General features: G+C 30.1%; 4 protein-coding genes across 14 annotated transcripts; 2 read left to right on the top strand and 2 right to left on the bottom strand.

The window, feature by feature from the left end:
• Positions 1 to 1,374: 1,374 nt before the first annotated feature.
• LOC100747995 (putative sodium-coupled neutral amino acid transporter 10) lies at positions 1,375 to 5,362 on the top strand. 6 transcript variants are annotated; one of them, XM_033324869.1, is made up of 7 exons: positions 1,375 to 1,540; positions 2,215 to 2,303; positions 2,383 to 2,653; positions 2,721 to 2,857; positions 2,930 to 3,157; positions 3,239 to 3,446; positions 3,573 to 5,362. In XM_033324869.1, exons 1-7 carry the CDS (start codon positions 1,510 to 1,512, stop codon positions 5,081 to 5,083), a joined length of 2,475 nt encoding a protein of 824 aa, XP_033180760.1. In that variant the 5' UTR covers positions 1,375 to 1,509; the 3' UTR covers positions 5,084 to 5,362. The 6 variants fall into 6 exon arrangements, with proteins under 6 accessions (XP_033180760.1, XP_003485785.1, XP_033180762.1 ...); XM_033324871.1 differs by having other exon boundaries at positions 1,377 to 1,601; XM_012394296.3 differs by having other exon boundaries at positions 1,377 to 1,601; positions 2,131 to 2,303.
• A 289-nt stretch (positions 5,363 to 5,651) lies between these two features.
• Positions 5,652 to 13,086, top strand: LOC100745885 (mini-chromosome maintenance complex-binding protein). 2 transcript variants are annotated; one of them, XM_033324873.1, is made up of 10 exons: positions 5,652 to 5,818; positions 6,191 to 6,468; positions 6,729 to 7,079; positions 7,189 to 7,514; positions 7,597 to 7,776; positions 7,861 to 8,104; positions 8,184 to 8,357; positions 8,499 to 8,709; positions 9,563 to 9,663; positions 11,685 to 13,086. In XM_033324873.1, exons 1-8 carry the CDS (start codon positions 5,794 to 5,796, stop codon positions 8,688 to 8,690), a joined length of 1,770 nt encoding a protein of 589 aa, XP_033180764.1. In that variant the 5' UTR covers positions 5,652 to 5,793; the 3' UTR covers positions 8,691 to 8,709; positions 9,563 to 9,663; positions 11,685 to 13,086. The 2 variants fall into 2 exon arrangements, with proteins under 2 accessions (XP_033180764.1, XP_033180765.1); XM_033324874.1 differs by having other exon boundaries at positions 5,679 to 6,061.
• LOC112214098 (protein FAM166B-like) lies at positions 9,231 to 11,957 on the bottom strand. Of its 3 annotated transcripts, none has more exons than XM_024372498.2 (5): positions 11,828 to 11,957; positions 10,458 to 10,533; positions 10,174 to 10,336; positions 9,825 to 10,067; positions 9,231 to 9,661 (listed from the first exon to the last, which is right to left on the bottom strand). In XM_024372498.2, the coding sequence occupies exons 1-5, from the start codon at positions 11,899 to 11,901 to the stop codon at positions 9,432 to 9,434; spliced, it is 786 nt and encodes a 261-aa protein (XP_024228266.1). In that variant the 5' UTR covers positions 11,902 to 11,957; the 3' UTR covers positions 9,231 to 9,431. The 3 variants fall into 3 exon arrangements, with proteins under 3 accessions (XP_024228266.1, XP_024228268.1, XP_024228267.1); XM_024372500.2 differs by lacking the exon at positions 11,828 to 11,957 and adding an exon at positions 11,373 to 11,542 and having other exon boundaries at positions 10,174 to 10,373; XM_024372499.2 differs by lacking the exon at positions 11,828 to 11,957 and adding an exon at positions 11,373 to 11,542.
• LOC100745768 lies at positions 12,974 to 20,751 on the bottom strand. Of its 3 annotated transcripts, none has more exons than XM_012394301.3 (9): positions 20,297 to 20,751; positions 19,531 to 19,657; positions 19,120 to 19,246; positions 18,906 to 18,985; positions 18,620 to 18,798; positions 18,346 to 18,551; positions 17,878 to 18,156; positions 13,899 to 14,174; positions 12,974 to 13,789 (listed from the first exon to the last, which is right to left on the bottom strand). In XM_012394301.3, exons 1-9 carry the CDS (start codon positions 20,417 to 20,419, stop codon positions 13,564 to 13,566), a joined length of 1,623 nt encoding a protein of 540 aa, XP_012249724.1. In that variant the 5' UTR covers positions 20,420 to 20,751; the 3' UTR covers positions 12,974 to 13,563. The 3 variants fall into 3 exon arrangements, with proteins under 3 accessions (XP_012249724.1, XP_012249725.1, XP_012249726.1); XM_012394302.3 differs by having other exon boundaries at positions 13,899 to 14,171; positions 20,297 to 20,750; XM_012394303.3 differs by having other exon boundaries at positions 18,620 to 18,795; positions 20,297 to 20,750.
• Between the last annotated feature and the right edge of the window lie 82 nt (positions 20,752 to 20,833).

Below are 20,833 nucleotides of genomic sequence, written 5' to 3'. Positions count from 1 at the left end.
TATTATCACTTATGTACATCTACGAGCATACAATTGACATGATAGACCTTCAGTAATTTCAGTTATCTCATTAAATTTATAAACATTAGCCGAAATTCTCAAAGTTATAAGCCATTAAGCAATCACTCCTTGAAATATTTTTTAAATCGTGCGATGAACGATATCTTGAGTAATCGGTCAGTCTTATGATCTGATTAAAGCCTTCATGTTCACTTACTGTTAGAATCAATACATGTGACTAGTCAAATAAGACAAATGGATATCTTAAATGTACAAAGAAGATTAAATTTTTTATAAAAGTTAAAATTTTCACTAAGATCAGAAGATATAGGCAGCTTATCAAGATATCTAATTTTTGTAATTGACACATTTCGATAAGTCGAAAGTTTAAAAGTATACAAATCAACATAATATGTTTTGGATGAATACGTTTCTTTGTCTTCTTATCCATTGCTCACAGCATGATCATCATTAAATAATTTAATGTGCGATTTTTATAATTGAAAGGGAATGAGATTGTATACAACGGGCTAGTATTATGGACTAACAAATTTTTTACTTCCTATTCTCTCTTGTACATACAAATCCGATTTAAACAATGTCCTACATGCAATACTATACATATAATAATGACATAATGATATTCCTTTTGATATGTAAAATATTTTATTTTATATGTGAAAAATTAAAGTCAGCGAAAAAGAAAGTATGAAAAGAATAGAACACTCAATGAACACACTGAATTGGAGCAGAATTGTAGAATCTTAAACTAAGAAGAGATAATACTAAAAATTAAACACTTGTGACTAAGTCGACTTCTGTCTATATGTCGAGGCTGCAGAAGCATTCTCGTTCAAAGAAAAAAGTTAGAAAAAGAAGAAAAGTGTCGTTCTAATATAAAGATTAAAATTATTATCTTTCAACCATGTTAATTTCACATTTGCACGATAAATGCATTAATTTTTTATACATAAAGTGAACTTCTGTGCGAGTCGAAAATTCTTGCAAAAATGGATTAGATTCGACTAGTTGCATGGTGTAAGATAAATAATTGAAAAAGAAATAAGTCGATTTATCTAATTGTAATTAAACATATACTTTTATTGTAATTAAACATATACCTTTACTGTAATTAATTATTTACAACACAAAGATAAATTCGATATAATATTTGCGTACATCTAAGTCGATTAATTAAAATAGATCAAGTATAATATAAGTATATATGTATAAAGTTATATGCTATATACTATATCAGAATACGAATAACAAATGTTTTTAAATATTTATAATAAAAAATAAAGAAATCTATTGTGCGTATTGCTGAAATTACTTTTCCGTGTGATAAACACAGATTAATAGAGCATGCTTGATAGAACTTGTCGAGTCAAAATGGTGGTAGTTTTGAGTGGTCAACAGAACGCTCGGTGGTATTTTCCAACTGTCACTATAAAAAATTGTGTTTTATCAAAAGCGTGACCTTCGTATCACGATTTTGATACGTCCAACATGATAATAAATTACATTATTTGTTTTACATGTAATACTGTTGGTTATATATTGCTGGTTAACGGAATGATAAATCTAACCTCATAATCAGGGTATTTTATATTTTAAAAGCATTTGAAAAGAATGCGTGAATAATTATTATTTATACGCATTATAGAGTCTTTGAGTATCCATTAAATATTATAACATTTCTATTTGCTGAAAATATTGATTTGAAAAAGAAAAGTTTAATGCTAGACAAAACATAGATTCTGACGACTAAGGATATAGAAACTGCGTAGGTTTACTAAAAAAATATAAAAACCACCAAAATGATTTCTCAAATGCCACATGTTATGACTCTTGCAAACAGCATCATTGGAGTAAGCGTTCTTGCAATGCCATTTTGTTTCAAGCAATGCGGTATTGTTTTAGCTATTGTAGTCTTGATATTGAGTAGTACTTTGTCTAGACTTGCTTGTCATTTTCTTATTAAATCAGCTGTGATGTCTAGAAGACGAAATTTTGAACTTTTGGCTTTCCATGCGTTTGGCCATATGGGCAAATTTTTAGTGGAATTATTTATCATTGGTTTTCTTGTGGGAACATGTATTGCTTTCTTTGTTATTATGGGTGATTTAGGACCACAAATTGTGAGAAAAGTGATAGATAAGAAACCAGAGGATATTAGGACTAGTTTACTTATAACAACAAGCATTTTCATAGTTTTACCCTTGGGATTGCTTAGGAATATTGACAGTTTGTCTACTCTTTGTACTGCTACCATTATCTTTTATCTTTGTCTTGTATTAAAGGTGAATAATTTGCAATTGATATTATTTGTTATAAAAACAATTCAATGTTAATTCATTACATTTTTTATCTTTTTCATAGATAATAACAGAATCTATGCAGCATATTTTTGCTGGAGATTGGTATGAACATGTATATTATTGGAGACCATCTGGTATACTTCAATGCATACCTATCTTTTCTATGGCTTTATTTTGTCAAACCCAACTATTTGAAATCTATGAAACTATACCAAATGTATCTTTAGAGAAAATGAACGAAGTTGTACGAGGTGCATTAAATATATGTACTATTGTATATCTTTGTGTTGGATTCTTTGGTTATATTGCATTTTGCACACAGCCATTTACAGGTATTTGTTCTTTTAAATTAAACATCCTTTCTTCATATATCTTACTTATCCATTATTAAATTTACAGGCAATATATTAATGAGCTTTGAACCCAGTTTGTCATCTGAAATGATTAAAATGGGATTTGTGTTTTCAATTGCATTTAGTTTTCCTCTAGTCATATTTCCATGCCGTGCAAGTCTAAACTCTCTTTTATTTCGCAGGGTTTGTATTAATTATAGCAGTATATTATAATGAGATAATAAATTTAAATATTTCATATATAACTTCTTACAGGTGTATGCTCATGAACCCTCTATAAATTATTTGCCAGAAACAAGATTTAGATGTCTTACTATCATAATTGTAACTGTTTCTCTGATAACTGGCATTCTAATACCAAATATTGAATTTGTTCTTGGTTTAGTAGGATCTACCATTGGTGTAATGATTTGCTTGATATTTCCAGCAATATTCTTCATATCCATTAGTAGCAAACATACTAATGAGAGATTATTAGCTCAAGTGAGATGATTAAGCAAATACAAAAATTATATTATTTTCTAATTATTTCTCTTTAATATTTCCTTGTCGATGCATTTCTAGGTAATCATGTTTGTTGGTATCTGTATTATGATTCTGAGCACATATGCAAATTTGTATGCGTTAGAAGAATCTACTAATATAAAGATATTAACACCAACAAACAATCCTGCTAATCAAATAAATAATATACCATTAAACTTAAATAAGGATAATATTAATGCAATAGCAAATGTTCCTAATAATCCTGAAGTTCTTCCAAATATTAAGGGTACTATATAGTACTATATTATTAGCTTAAAATTGAAATATGTAGTGATATTAGTAACAATAGTAATGGCAGTGATGATAGTAGTAGCAATAATATTGTGATAATAATTACATTCATAATTTTCAGAGGAAATGAGTCAGTTATCAGGCTTAAATGTTCCTGAGAATTCTTTAAATCTGCAAGCAAATGATATGCGACAAGAACCGCCAATACCAGTTGAACGTATTGTTATTACAGAAAAGTCAATAGTAGAAACACAAAAGTCTATTGACAATATATTAGTTACTTTTGCTCCAGTTATTAAAAAAATAGTTGATCAAATAAAAAGGGTAGATACAGATTTTCATAAAGAATCAAACAATTTAATAAAAAATGATATTATAATAACAACAAAAGTTGCCACTGAAGATAAGGAAGAAATTAATCTCATGAAGAAGAAAGAAAGTTTTATAGATAAAAGAAAACACTATAGTCTTATAAATTCTGATGCAATTAAAAAAGAAGATTCAGAACTAGCTGCTTACGCAGAGGCTGCCAACATGTTAGTTGCAGAAAGACATGAAAAACTTAGAAAAACTTTAGAAAAACACAAACAAGAACAACTGCAAATGGTGGAAGAGCAGAAAGAAATATTAAAAGATCTTAAAGAACAAAAACAAGAAATTGAGAGGCAGAAGCAAAAAGATACAGAGGAATATAAAAAGGGCAAAAATGATTTAAAGGTTCTTAGTGGAAAATCTGTCATACAAGCAAAAATGAATTCTACAATTATAAGTAATAGTAACGAAAATGAATCCTCCAAAAACCAAAGGGAAAATATCAATAATAAAACTTTTAAGTCAGCTCTTTCTAACAATGAAAACATGAATAAAAGGCAAAATATTCAATTGGATACATACCAAATGCTATTTGACAACAAGTTAAATAATAAAAAGCTTAAGGAAGTAGGAGTGAGTCCTAATAATTCAAAAAAATTACTTAAAGGACCTATCTTGAATGCTTTGACAAAACGAGTATTACAAAGATCTATTTCCACTGATGACTTAAGACTAAACAATAGTGAAACTGACTATAATAAAAATAATTTTAGCAATATAATTTCTAATTTACAAGGAAAGTCAAATGTAAAGTTAGAAAATTTACAGTATCAATATTCCTTACCAATCGCATTAAAAATGCGAAATCAAACAAATGTAGAGAATTCGTTAGAAGAACATAAGTCCGAGGGAACCGTTCAACTAATTCGTAGAGATATTTTAGAGAATCATGAACGTGAAAAGCGAGAAATTAATATAAGAATAGAAGAAACCAATACCAAAGTCACAAGTGATATCTCAAATGAATCTGAATATCTAATAAAAAATTTCACCACTAAGGATAATCGCGAAGAATGTTTTAAAGGAAATGAAAAAGTTGAGGGAAATTTAATAAATGAATTAAAGAACAAAACAAACCAGAACTCTTCCGAAAATGATACAGCTAAAACATCATTGATTAAAACTAATATATATTTGTCAGAACAAGGATTTGGAAACGCAGTTTCAATCGATTCGAACATTCCCATAAGAGGAGAATATGTTAAATTGAAACAGAGGGATTTAAAATTCGTGAATATCGGTGAAGATTATAATATCTAAATTTTTGGAGACCTGATTAGATATAATTCGATTAGATATAAAATATGCAGCAGAATTTAATTTTTTTAATGCTAATTAGCAGTTAGTACAATCTTACTTTGTTATTGTTCCATTTTGTTCTATTCATAAAGTACATATCCAAAACAGATGAAACGGATAATTTCAATATTGCTAAATGTTATTTATATGATATAGCCACATTGCATATTATTGTACATATCATTATTCTCCTATGTAATCAGTGAATAATTGAAATTATAAATATATTTTTACATTGAATCACATGATATTTTCCACTTATATTAACATTAATTACTTCCATTGCTAGAAATATTGTAAATATTGAAGTTTTTTGTTGTATGTAATTTTGATATTTATAATTTTTATCATAACTTGTTGATTTGTATATCAAGCTATCGTTTCGGTGAGTTGATAATAATCTATTATCAGAGCTATTATTAAAAATGGGTAAGGAGATCGTCAATGCTTATATGGGCGAAATTTTACTAAAAAATGGACACTAAGAGTAAGGGACTCTTGTGCCGAACGGCTACACTATCAGCACTCATCGTCTTCGGTGCTCTTGGCGGGAGAAATGCGCCGGTATACGGCGTGGGGGGGAATTGTGCGATCGTGCGACATTGCCTCATGTGGCATATGGACGTATCTAGCACTCGTCTGAATCGTACCGTACTGTTGCGTACCGAGAAATGGAACTCTACAGTGTAAAAAGACGCAAGTGCTATTGCTAAATTTGTATTTACTTACATTATATGTACTTACATATTTCGTTTATCGACCTATTTTCGATAGAGTTTGATTTTGAATATTTGTCAGCACACTATATTTTTGCGCAAGTTTATTTTTATTTACTTATGTATATTTTGTTGTTTTCGAAGATTATTCGGGATTGATTTGTGATACATTGCAATAAAACTTTGATACTACGCTAGTACTTGCATAGCCTCATAATGATTTGTGAGTAAATGTTTCTTTATTTGTATTAAGAAATATTTATTATGTATGTGCTAGTATATTTAGTAAATTAGTCTCGAATGAAATTATTTGAAGAATACAGAACATAATAGCATTTACTTCGTCTTTTAGCTTTGGCTAAAATAACGGATTGGACACCAGAGTATTTTATCGCAAATAAATCCAATTGTAATGCGATCTTGGAAAATCTAGATGCTTTAAAAGAAATTCCCTTACTAAATAATGCCCCTGTTCATGCATTCAGGGATGGTCAATTGGTCAGATTTAAAGGAATGATTCAAGATATGCACAATCCTGAATATTACTTACAAGTGTATGAAGTCAAAAATACTCAAACTGAAACATACCAGATAAAATGTGGGATGTATACAGATTCTGCAAAATGTTTGGTGATTATTTGATTAAAGTTTCATTTCATAAGGCCTTTCTACACATTTTGTTTTGTCCATATTCAAATTATATGTGTATTTAAGATTGATATGGGGCCGATAGTAAATATGGCAGTTTCAGGTGTGGGATGTGAAAAGAACAGCTTATCTCATGTATAAAACTGCCTACATCATTTTATTTTTAACACGAATATTTCAAAATGAATAGATATTTAACACTTTGTTTACTTAAAACATTATGATTTGTTTATGTTTCTTAGCCACACGAAATGATTTTGTTGGAATCGGAAAAGAATCAAAATTCAGAAAGACATACATGTATTGTGATATCAACTCCTGGTTTAAATGATTGGGCAAAGGAAACATATGAACAGTCACATTATTCAAGTATAAGATCCACTAATAATCATAAAAGGAGTTTAGACAAGGATAATAGTGAGACTACAAACTATTTGGAATTAATACAAAAAAAAGGAAGAATGTCACCAATCGATAATAATGAAAAAATGGAAACAATGAAGAGTAATACAAGGCAACAAAGTGCATTTTCAAAGGAATATATATTAAATTTTCCATTTCCTATGGATGATGGTAAAGCTTGCATTGTAAAGGTTATTAATGAATTTTGAACATTTATTTTTTTATATAATATTAATGATTTTTAAATAGTATATAAATGTTTAAAATTGTTTAACATATCTTTTAATATATAAATTACAGATATACGAAGATATGACTTTAAAACTGAATCAAGTTATTGAAATAATAGGTTTTATATCTCTGGATCCTCTTTTAAATATTGCTCACGATTCAGATGAAACTATGACAGAAGCTGAGATAACTGTGCACCATCCACCAGTATCTCTTGTTCCACGATTACACGCTATAAAAATAATCCATTCAACTAAACAAGATATGACGATTGCTCCTCAAGTGATATCTAATGCAGAATTAATAAGAAGCGATCTTCACTTAATACTAAGTCAACTTTTATTTGGGGATCATCTGGCTGCAGATTACTTAATTTGTCATTTACTTTCATCAGTGTAAACTTATTTAATGTTTTTATTTCTTTATGAAGGAAAGAATTACTCATAACTCATTTTTTAAAGCATTATTTCATTTTAGTTACATGAAAAGGGATTACTTCTGTCTTGGTACTTATCCGCTAAATATAACACACTTTTCTGTGACTAAATGCAAGGAATTTCCAAAGTATTTATATAAATTTTTAACTCTATTCATCAAGAAAAGTTACTTGTTAGAAATCACATTAGAAAATTTAAACAATTTAACATTGTTGCCAAAGTAAGTAAATACTTTATCAAATGTAAACCCTTTTCCTGACAGAGTTTTACACTATATAATTTAAGATACTTGCGCTGTTATCAGGAAAGATTACGAGTGTAATAGGCTAACCAGCGGAGTACTCCAACTTAGCGACAATACACATCTCGTAATAGACGAAACAGGACTAACTACTGGTCAAATTACACAGGCCGGACGAGAAAATTACAATGCGATTTGCGACTTGATTAACTTTCAGAAAGTTACATATGATTTTGAATTTTATAAAATAGAATACGAAACGGATATTCCAGTCTTAATTTTATCAGAAGCTAAATCTTTTATCCCTGTATGAAAGAATTTTTACTAAAAGCATTTCATATTCATTCATATTTTTATGAACAATAAGTAATATACGTTCATTCTAGTGTCAAACCCAAGTCCTACTAAAAGTAGATTCAGAATCAGAAAGCGTTTATCCTCAAATAATAAAAATCGCTGAACAGTATTTGAAAGATGAAAATAGATTGATAAATATTCGACAGTATTTAGAAACTATTCGAGATACGAAATTTGAATTTAACGATGAAGATGTTATAAAGGTATTTATAAGATATTATTTCAAATCATATAATTTATTCCAGCAATTTTTCATATTTTGTTTTATAATATATTTCATATATGTACATGTGTACAATAAATATATATCATAATATAACATATATGATTATTTTTTCTTGTAGGAAATTCAGAATGATTTCATACAATGGAACCAGAAAAACAAAAACGCTGATCATTTACACTTATTAATGGTGTTGGCTAGATTATTATCTTTATCATATGGATCGAATACTTTAACTATAGAATATTGGAAAAAGGCATTCCAAATGGAAATAGAAAGATTAAATAGATTACCGGTGAAAAAAGAAACTTAACTGTTAATTAAAAGTAAAGGTAAACGTATTCGTTTATTATATTTTTACATACGGAAATTTATTGTTCTTTTGTACATCTTAATAAATAATTTTTTCAATATCAAATTTTTTAATACTCGAACCTAATAATTTATCAAAGTATGGCACACATGTAATAGATTGAAAGATTTGCATTGCGTGTACACCTGTGTGTGTCCTACAAGTAACATTCGAACATCTACTGTACATAATAATTTACACGTTTGCTAAATTCCATTTCAAATGTGAGATAATGTTTCTTTATGCTTTGTAAATGGAAATAGCATTATTTTTTACTTTCTCCATAACTTATTCTTAAAAAATATTTCTAGTTAAAAAATATTTTCAAGAATTCCTTGATTCAAATGTTGATTAATTTATATTTAAAAAATACAAGTAAAATATCTCGATCTACTTTTGATCGAAATATTAAGGAAATTAGAATTAAAAAAGATTGTAGATGCACTTATGTTTCCTTCTTCTTATAATAAAGAAAAGAAAAATGCAAGAAAGGAACGAAAGTCGAGATAAAAATTATTAATAATTTTATTTGGATTTTCGTCCGTTACCTGCGTCTTAAAAATGAAAATAGATTAAAAAGATAAATTATATTTCATGAAATAGCTCTAATCAGATGGAAGTTATATAGTTAAGTTAAAGAAGATTGTTAATTTATATGTATATTAAATGTTGTGTTATTAAAAATTTGATGAATTCCAAAAATCAGGCTCCGGCGAGATCTATTTCATTGAAACGGGACACATTTAATGCTTTCTGTACCGTATTAGTGTCTCTTAATTTACCGAGTCTATGTTCGCGTTCTTTTCGAACTAATTCCAATCCCTTCTTCGCAGCCTGTGCATATCTTTTCGAAAGTGCAACTTCTCCCTTAAAGCCTGGAATATGACCGGTATAGCCTACAATCGGTGGTCTTTCAGGAGAAACTTCATAATCTGTAAGAATAACGTTCTTATCTTTCATTTCAAGGTGATTAAGATGTTTCATCTAATGTTTACGACTGATCTCATACTTTATGAAATCCTTTACAAGGAGGTTTACAATGAAGTTGAAAAGAAAATTTACAATGAAGTTCATATGGAAGTACATGTTACGTACGAAACGTGGTTAATCGATTTTTATCGTGATTAAAATCGTTATCATGATCGACTGGTATATCTATATCATCGGCTCGCGGTCGGAATAAAAAGTGTCTAGAGATAGTGCTTTTTTCGACCTTAGGTTGCATAAGATCTCTATGAGCTTTTAATTTAATTTGATTTTCGCGCCATTCTCTGGCACCTTCTTCCACGGCTCTCATAAACGATAAACCATAACTACTATTAAACCCAGGAATGTATCCTACAAGTAAACGATTAAGTATATTAATTTACTTTTATAAAACGATATAATATGATAAAATAGTATCTCAATCTATAATACAGTTACCGGTCTATAATATACTTACCAGTATATCCCAAAATGTACGGTGGTGCTTTGAAGAAATGCGTTTCTCTTTTCCAATCTGTGCTGGTATCTTTCTCGTAAATAATCGTCGTGTTTTCATTTGTGTTCTTCTCGGAGATGGGTCTGTAAGGTCCTGTCTTGAGAATTTTCTTTTGAAGTAATTCCTGCATGATGCAATACGCTCGTGGAAACTTTAATTAACTTTATAAAGATTTTGTTTTGTTGCTTTTCTCTTTTTCTCTCAATGCAGAATCAAATGCTTATGTATTACTTGTATGCTCTTACCTTCATAATTTCTTGAGTGCACGCACCGAATCGTTTTCCAACTCGAAATTTAAGGGTGGGACAGTGTCCGGTATAGCTGAAAGTATGATTGAACAAAGTATAATGTATTCATAATAAAATTATCAGGCGCAGAAGGTATATATAAATAAATGAATATATAGAAATTTTATTCCACGTAACAACGAACTTGTTGCGGTTGATCATTAGGCACGCAATGCGCATATGTGCCATCAAAATCATTAAATTTAAGTTGACCCGAGCCAAGCCTATCCGTAATTTGTCCTCGCGGTGATCGGCGAAACGTGACAACAATCGTATCAGAAACATTGTATGTACAATACATGTATGTTACATGTACTTAGTTACAATTGTTGTATTTCTCTTCTTTGAACGTCACATTTCAAATCATCGATCAAACGAGCTATCTTTTCCTCATCGATAGATTGATTGTTTATCGTTTCACGTAAAAATTCTATATATATAAATGCAAGTATGTGATGTAAATCGGCTCGAATAGGTTGATCAATGGATCGATCCGCGTAAAAGTAAATAAATTATTTGGTAGTAGGATAAGCAGTGCTTAAGCGAAGTGTTTTATTTGATACATGTGCATTAAGATCGGTAATTGCTTATCGCATACAAGTCCACTTATTGGATACTTGATTACTTCTGTAATAGTATTTCCTTTAGTAAAGTACCTGTCATTGATATTCTAGCTTACTATTATAATTGGTATGCAACGATCGAAGCATGGCACTAATATCGAAACATTTTTCACAATAGACAATTTTCAGATATTGTTCTTGTTATCATGTATCATATTTTGGTTACAATTGTCAATAGAACGATAGACGGGTAGAGATATTTCGCGAGAAAGGGATGAGGTGATATGCACGTTGTGGTTTAATTACCTACCGTGGACGATTATCCTGGAAAACCAAAGTTACGTTCAATTTCTTTCCTGAAGCTTGTTCTTCCTTTTATCTAATGCATCGAAGCAGCGATATAAATAGTTCTTTTATTCTAAAGCACAACGTTAAAGTTCCCCTTTTGTAAAACCATTGCAACCGGGTTCAAGCTTAACAGCGCGTTTGTTTGTATGTATCTTGAAAAGCCGTGCTGTAACGTGCGTGTTGCGCAACCAAAAATAAACGGTGCTACCAGGAAATATTTAGCGTAAATGGTAAACGTTGCAAATTCAATTAATGCTGTTCGATGGTGATGCAGGTGTTTGCCGCAGGTGGAAATTCGATACCATCTTGAAACGGGGGACCAAAGAGAAAAAGATGATTCTTAAATTACGCGATACGTCATCGGATATAACATCGGTATTATTCTCACAGGTATGCATATGACTCGTCGGATCTTACCCAGGCAAGTGAGCGGCATAACTCTCTCTAAAAAATTGTTTTCTCTGTTCTTCGGATACTGAATCGAAGACCATTTTCCGACCAAGCTTTTTAAACGTAATGTGTTCAAATTATCGTGTTAGATCAACGCCTCCGTCACTTCCATTGCTTTCATCCCTTTCTTTCGGCATTCACACTTTTCGATCGAAGCTTTTTATAACGTAGAATTTTTTTGCAGTTCATTTGTAATAAAATCTAAACGCGAACGAAAATGCAATCAGTAATACGAAAGTCGCGCTACTCATACAGAAGAAACGTATACGCATGTATACGTATATATATATTAAAAGCTGTATACTGCATATCGCAGAGTGTGCTATGCACGTTATAAGTGAGTAAAAGTCCTTTCTTATATGATAATTCTTGGTTACTTGAATATAGTTAGTGTTTCTAATTTATTAATATAATTTTGTTTCTGAACATTATACACCAAGCAACGATATATGTTACAAATGTATCGTTTAGTTATCGTTATTTAGTTACTGCGTTAGTTACTTCTTTACTCTGTTATGATTTCAAGGAAGGAAGAAAGAAAAGAAAGGATTGGAAGGATTTTCAAAGCTATGTTTTCATCGAATAGATCCTCGACAGCTTTGTCTTTAGTATAATTCAAAAAATTGTTTTATAAACCACGATAATCAAGGTTCACGAAATAAATTTGAATCTTTGTTGAAACGAATGAAAACTGCCCAACGATAAGATTTTACAATATATATATTAGCAAAGAAACACACTGTGAAACCTCTATTTTACAATCGTAAACGAAAAGCGTTTCGCGTGTTACCGTTTTCCTTTCGCGTTTCATCGATAACTGGATACGATTTAGTACCAGGCAATGGTTTCCTAGGAGTAACACAACTCCGTTACCTTCAAGAAGATCGATACGCGCAGGAGGTGGGGAAAAGTAAAAGAAAGACCATTTGACTCTGCCATGATCGATCGGTTAAAAATTGTCGAGAAAGTAAAAGATCTCGCAATCGTCGCGCAGCAAATTATCAGCAATTTTAATATGAAAATGATTTAGCAATAGATCGAAGACTGTATCGGGAACGAGCCATTATTTAGCTTACAAAAATTATAGACTGCGTGACAGGCTACGACATCAAATCATTTAAATGATTTATTTTTTGTCACATAATTTGTACAAACATCGATAGAAAATGTCGATAGAATTCCCGTCCAATACAATTATTTAGCAATTTACAAACTGTGCAATCTTACTAAATTGAAAAGAAACAAGAATACAAGTACACGATTTATTAAAAGTAGCTCTTTTTAAATTTTGTGTATTAAGAATTATATGTACATATGTTGTAACAGTATAACTCTCACGCAAAATATACGAGCTATGTACACATACACGCACGCACATACACATATGTATATATACACACATGAATATATTTATTCATGTGAATTAAATAATACTCTGTGATTTTAGTTCGTTGTCGTATATCTTACTGCTATCGTACACTCGTTAGCTCTACGCGCTTACTTCGCTCGTATACTTAGAGTGGAACTTTGTTACTTAAAATTACATACGTTGGAAATACATATGTACAGATCGATCTCATAGAAATCAATCAGGTTTAATAATCAAAGTTTCGTCACCAATCTTTTAGTTGTTTTCAACGCATTTCCTTCAACTCTTTACACATAAAGACGGAATAGATAGATATTGGTCGAGTGTTTATGAATTAATCTTCGGTCAAAATTTCAAGGAGAAGTCGTTTTAAGCTGTCGAGACCAGTTAGAAAACCACAGTCCGGGCCTTGGTACACCATAGGAGTAGGAGACGAGTTACAGGCCACGGTAGAACCATGAACAAAAGTCGTGTGTGCAAAGTCGATCATTCTTACATCGACCCGTGCTTCCTGAGACTTCTGTTTCATCTTCTTCGATCGATAAGGATACGAGGTATATCTATGAAGTAAATTTAAATATCATTTGTTTCCGTTTAATAATTGTAAACGCTGTCGATTTGGCAGCTTGATAAATTCATACATATCGAATATTTAATCATTCTTAATACCTGTTTGACATATTGGCACATTCAAGTTCCCCTTCTATTCTCTCGTCCCTCTTGTAAATGTGAAATAATCGATGTCCGCGTCTTTGCCACTGTGATCCAGAATCCGATGTAATTTCTGTATCGGAACTAGTATCTTGCGTCTCATTGTCCGAGCTTTGTCCAAAATAAAATTCATCGTTTCTGGTGCCGTAAAGCATCCACTGTTCGTATCTCGGAGAATGAAGCACCCTGTCGATCAAGCTGTCCGCAGATTCGACGAAAACTGTCTCCTCGCTGCTGGGATTGTCAGTGGATCATCGCATAGAACGTATTAACTTAATTATTGCTTGATTCATTTGCCTCTCTTCAAATATTGTCTAATATTGAAATTATTAAAATATATAATATGGGCCGCGCAAAAAATTCGCAATTTCTCAATATTGAACACGCGATCTTCATGCATGTAAATACACTATACACGTAATATTTATTTTTCATCGAAAATTTTTACCCTACAATTATTATTAAGTTTATAGTAAGTGCAATAAAACCGAATGATCGGTTAACCTTCCTTGATCAATGGAATTAATACAACAAACGTCGCATATCATGTCCTATTATTTTTTCCATTTTTTGTACAATTATTACTCAATTTTCATCAAGTAAAATCATAAAAATAGACGTAATAAATGCGTAATATACATCGGCTATTTAATCATGTCGAAAGAAACTAAAAGTAATTAAAACACAATTTAACTAAACAGGATAGCACGAAATCTTGTTCTTCACATTGACTTTCGAAATACTTTGAATAATAATAATAATAATAGAAATAAAAGAAATCTTAATTATATGAATAATCTAAAATTTCATTCTGTTTTAGGAACTTTACTTAATGATTAGACAATTTGTAGATTCAATTCTATTTATCGAGGAAATACAACGAAGTTTTGACACAGCCCCATCATTAGATCTCACATGGTACAATGTATATGACCTCTTACCATCTATTAATAACCCTTTTACTGCCCCAACCGTAGCGGGCATGCAGGCCCTGTGGGTCATATATTGTCGAGTAAAAGAGAATGTTTATATCTTAATATACAGGATGCAAAGTAAATGGTAATACCTTTCAGGAAATTTCTTTTTTATTTTATGGTAAAATCAGAAATTTTTCGTTTATTTTACTGTGCGTTCTATGTGTGAATACCTTGGGATGCTACTACATCTTATAAGAGAATTTACGACTTCCAAATCTAATATCTCAATTTTATGTCATTTAATTTGCATTTTTTTTATAAAAGCATCCAAGTATATTATTTTTACAATTTGTTAATTGTTAAATAAATAAAGTTAATTTCGTAAGAAAATAATGATAATATAGTTTTGCAAATTTCATTATTTAACGTTTCTATAATGTATCTATAACTGGCAATTCGTCTCCTTCAGTTTATACCATAAAATAAAAGGGACAATGTGCGTGTGTACGTACTATATATATATATATATATAGTAGCTCTTTTTTACACATATACATACATATTTTAAACTTGAAAAGATAAATTAAACGAGCAATTTGTATAAATTTATTTTTCATGTAACAAAATTCACCACTTACTGAACGTCTTGTATATTTGATTTCGTTTACTACAAAATGTGAAGCTAAATCAACTTAAATTATGGAAATATACTCATGAACTGTTGAAAAGTGAACACACACGCACGTATATGTGCTACGTATACATATATGCGGGCTGAGAATGTAACGGTAAAATAAGTTACAACACTATCGAAAAATAAAAATAAAAGATCGATCAAATAAAACTAAATAAGAAGATTCTTGATGTTATCAATTCTGAACAACGACTAATCATATATCATCGGTTCATCGATCAACGAAATTGACTACGATAATATGTATTTAAACTATTCTCGGCTATGTCTAGCCATCTAATGTGTCTGAAAATTACACACATAGTTTTCTTACGACACTTTATCATATTCCTCGATAATTATATGAAAAATGTAACATATAAAATACAGAAGACAAGCGAACATGTACATTGTAGATGCAAGTTATTAAAGATATCAAAACGCGATGCATCATAATCAGTCCTAAAATGCATCTGAGAGTTTGTTTAAAAGTGAATTGGATTTAAAACGCAGAGAATGATTCAGTTCAGGTTATGAAGTCTATTTCATTAATACGCTACACATCTTATGAAATATTCTTTGTATACTTGATATACGTATACGTATACACATACATATATATATGCAATACAATGTAAATATCCCTTTAACTCCTTTGATTTTAATGTTTAAATATTTGCTCCTAATAACTTTTGTAGAGCTTTTACTCTACTCTTGAGCAACAATATACCTACGAAAGGATTTTGAAATCCACCATTTTCAGCTCTGATCCTCCCCTAGTAAGAAACTGATCGGGCTCGATTAGGAACTGGTATTGCCGCGCTTTATTATAGTTCGGCCGTAATAAAGAGCAGTTTTCTAAAAAGTGATGGTACACAGAAATATACATGCTTAAATAACGAAAATATCACACTGTCAGTTTGTTAGTGTAACAATACCATAAAAGGTAGTTTATGATTTCTACTCTTCACTGATAAGTTCCTCCAATTTTTCCAAGATACATAGAATTTGGATCAATTCTAAGGTATCTAAGCATTCAATTTATTAATTTCAGCAACTCGAATACAAATTGGTCTTACGCCAGCTTCAATGATTAATAGAAATACATTAAAAAACAGAGCATTAATCAGTTGTATGTAAATACATACTAGTAGTAAGAAATGAATGAGAATTCACCAAAAAGTTTCTTTTATATTATTAAGATACTTTATAGATACTGTTACGTATATGCATGTAATGATCTAATTGTTCACGCAGAAACTACTTTTAACGTTATACTACATACGATAGTCTTAATCGTTGAAAACATCAAATATTAATACACTAAGGCGCTGAACGTGCGATATTTTCTCTAAACCGATTTTTAACAACATGTAATTGAAATAAACAATTCGAATACATTAGAATCGTCATAATAACTAACCCTCCAATTTTCTGATGGAGTATGTTATACCTTCAATTTTAGAACATATTTACAGAATTACTAACATCCTGTTATATGCAGGTTACTTTAAATTTAATGAAATACAATTGATCTCCTTTGATTACTTCGAGAATGGTATAAGTTTTAATGCACTATTTATTTAAAGGAGGAAAAGTAGCGCAAAAAAGGGAAAGAGAGAAGGAAAGAAAAGAAGAAAAAAGAAGAAAAGGAAAGTAATATACAAGTATGACGTGATTCAGACGAAATATCAAAAGATGTATCGAATGAAATACGCGCGTAATCCGATATCTTATAATTACATACTTCACCAGATAACGCGCATGTTTCGACTTCTACTTAATACATACATATATCGGAGGGTTAAACGTATTAAATCAGAATGTTTATGTTTCTATGTTCAATTATTATCTAATTATAATATTCGAAACAAAAAAAGAAAGAAAGTATCTATTATATTCCTAGTGTTGTAATACACCAAAACAATACATAAAAACAGCAAATATGCTAATAAATCAATAAATGAATGAATAAATTACTCAATAAATAAATAAATAAAAGCGTATAAAGAAATATTGCACCTGAAAATTACTCTGCCACCAAATCTTAACAGCATCACAACGTTAGGAATTTAATTTAGTTCGTTCCATATTGAATCGCCTTTTATTGCAAATAGATTTCAAGAAAATCGTAATCAAAGCGTGTGTCATACGTATCGAAGTACACTCACGTTAATTTCAAGTCTATGTATTGTCTGAAAAAGTTTTATTGTACGCATTAAGAAATAATAATTTACGAATATTAATATTTATAGCAAATCAAGATGGAACGAGCAATAATTTTTTATTCATAAATATCAACGACAATGTATACACGCTAATGAGCAAAAAAGAGTCGATCACAAACCTTGTAGGGTAAAAACTGGCGATACGTTTGGTCTCTTTAACTGTCGCTTCAGCAAATCCCCTGCGCAAAGTACTCGTTTGGCTGATTTCCTTTTCCATAGTAACATTACAATCTGGGGAACTGTTATTTATATCCCCGTCGTAACAACCATCAGACGTATGAGGATCATCGTTAACGAAGGTAGAACTGATTGAGTCTTCATTCATCTGTAATGCAGACGATGAATGGCCGAATCCCGAAAAATCCTTTTGATAACCTTCGTAAACGACTAACAATGAACTGAAACAAATTTAAAAGAGAATATTTCTAATATATTAAATATCATATATTAAAATATCACATTTTCGATTGATTTTTAAATTATAAAATTTCAAACATCCGAACGATTTGTGTGATGGAATTCATATATATTTGTATGTAAAATAAAGTTCTTGAAAATATTCCAGTAGTATATTTGAGAAAATTTACCACGAATAAAATCTGTAGCTGCTTTGCCTTTCAATCGCACGCCGTAGTTGTTCTAATCGTGATACCACTTTTTCGATGACTAACGTTCGTAAATAAAAGCCATTATGAAAGAATCTATACAACGCTGCTTTAAAACCTTCTTCATTTAACTCCCTGCCCCAGTATTTATCTCTTTTTACATAATGATTGGTATCAGCTTGATAAACCTGTAATATACATTATTTATATTAGTATTTGATATTGTACAGATTTTAAGGTAAATACTACAACAAACCTGCATTCCACATAGTCTAACACCTAACGAGGCTGATGTACTAGCAGCACACTTTGCAATTTGTTTACTACGTTTTTCGGCAGATGCATCATCACCATGTTGCCTGGTCCCCATTTTCAGATCCAATATACACGGATGGATGTATTGTGATGTTATATTTTCCAGTAAAAGAAAATCTGCTTTTGTATAGAAAAATAGAAAGAAAAAAAGTAATTTACAAAGGGCACATCTTTTACACTGCATCATTCTTTTCTCTGAAATTTGACAAATTGCATATTGTACATACACTGTCTGTTTGATGCATTTTCCAAATGCATTTCTGGTTTTAATACCCCTCCTAATGTGTTGTCACGATGAATTTTCATTCTACAACAAAAAGATTATGATACATAAAATTTTTTTCATTTTTTTTGTTGCCTCAACAACCTAAAAGTATTCTATGCATTCATTTATATAATGCAACTTCAATACAATTTATTAAAAATCATTCAAACACAAACCTTAATACATCTTCTCTCTTTCTTTTACTTGAATTGTGTCCCTGTCTATTATTATCTTGTTCTCTAAAGCTTGGGCTATAACGTTTGTCTAATGTAACCTCACTGCTGTTAGAAGCTTGTAAAACACCTGAAACATTGAAAAAATAACATTAAATTATTAAAACTCCTACTTTCTACTACTGATTACCACTATATGTCAGGTAAAAATATATATCTACAGAACTATCTTAATTCATTTTAAATTATTTCAATTTTATACTTTTATCATAAAGATTTAATTGTACAATTCATTTGGTTTAGACAAACATATTTCTTATCTCTAAACACAAATTTATATAATGCAAAAAGTTTAATATTTTAATTAAATATAATATAGAATTATAAAGATAGGAAACAATAAAGTTATTTTACCTTTAAATTTTGGAACAAAAATTTGAATGTCTTGTGGAATGTTTTGATAAAAGTCAAGTTCTCTGCAGTTTAATGGTTTACAAATAGTATTCTGATTGAGTAATAGCAATCTGGTATGTCCACCAACCTATAAAAAAAGTTATTGCTTTATTATGGGATTAAATGTTGTCCATAATATACAATTAATTTCTAAATGTATGCAATAAAACTAGTAAAATATCATATGCATTGATTAAATATTCGTGTAACTTGTAAGATTATATGTAATTTGAAAAATACGTAATAAAATTTTATAATTATACTACAAGTCACTATAAATAATGCAGCTGTTAATTTACTTCCATTCTTTTAAAATTATTACTATTCTTCCTGCAAATAAAATGAAATGAAAACAAAAACAATGTGATGTTTCATTACAAATTACATTTACACAGACATATACATATATCTCTAAACATAAATTTATATAATGCAAAAAGTTTAATATTTTAATTAAATATAATATAGAATTATGAAGATAGGAAACAATACATATATATATATATATATAAAAACTATATATATATATATATAAACCAACTAAACAGTTTGATGTGATTTACCATAAAATCAAGCAAAATCAAAAATTGTTCACGCCAAGAATCAACACTATGTATAGTGCGATTGAAAAGTGAAACAATAAAAAACAAATGACGAAAAGAATATTTCAGACGTTATTTTATTCAAAGAAGATAGTACACACCAATGAGATAAATTATCATCTTACCTGATTCTTAAGCGGTAGTAACGCAACTTCATCATTCTCCTGCAGAAAGGAGGAACTACTATTTGTATTGTGGCACTGCGATTTTGTTTCTCCCATACCCCAGGTATCTGACAAATATACCATACCCGCTAACTATAGTTCAAGAAATGAAACTGAACACCAAAACAAATTATTCACACGATCTTTATTTCTGTGTACTTTGTCGATATGTTTCCCACCCATTCAATATTACTGAGTAACTTGCTCTCAATACATTTTTCTTGAATGCGTCACCATGTTGAAAGAACGGTAAAATATTATTATCAACAATTACAAAATAAACTTTTAAATACCCGTAATGTTCTGTTACAATCAATTTTTCATGAGTAATAATATAAACACAAAAAAAAATATTACTGTAAACCGTAAACGACACTACAAGATCAGCTGTGCAATGACTACGATTGAAGATGCAAATTCCTTTGTCGAAGGGCATGTGGAAATTAGGAAAGTTCTAGGAAAACTGCTCCATCTAGCGGAGAAAGAGTTAAACAGGAA

The sequence above is a fragment of the Bombus impatiens genome, unplaced genomic scaffold (assembly GCF_000188095.3).
Source record: "Bombus impatiens unplaced genomic scaffold, BIMP_2.2 scf_0080, whole genome shotgun sequence".
NCBI classification, from domain to species: Eukaryota; Metazoa; Arthropoda; class Insecta; order Hymenoptera; family Apidae; genus Bombus; species Bombus impatiens.
Note: the sequence above shows the minus strand (reverse complement) of the source record. Positions and strands in the feature narration are given on the sequence as shown.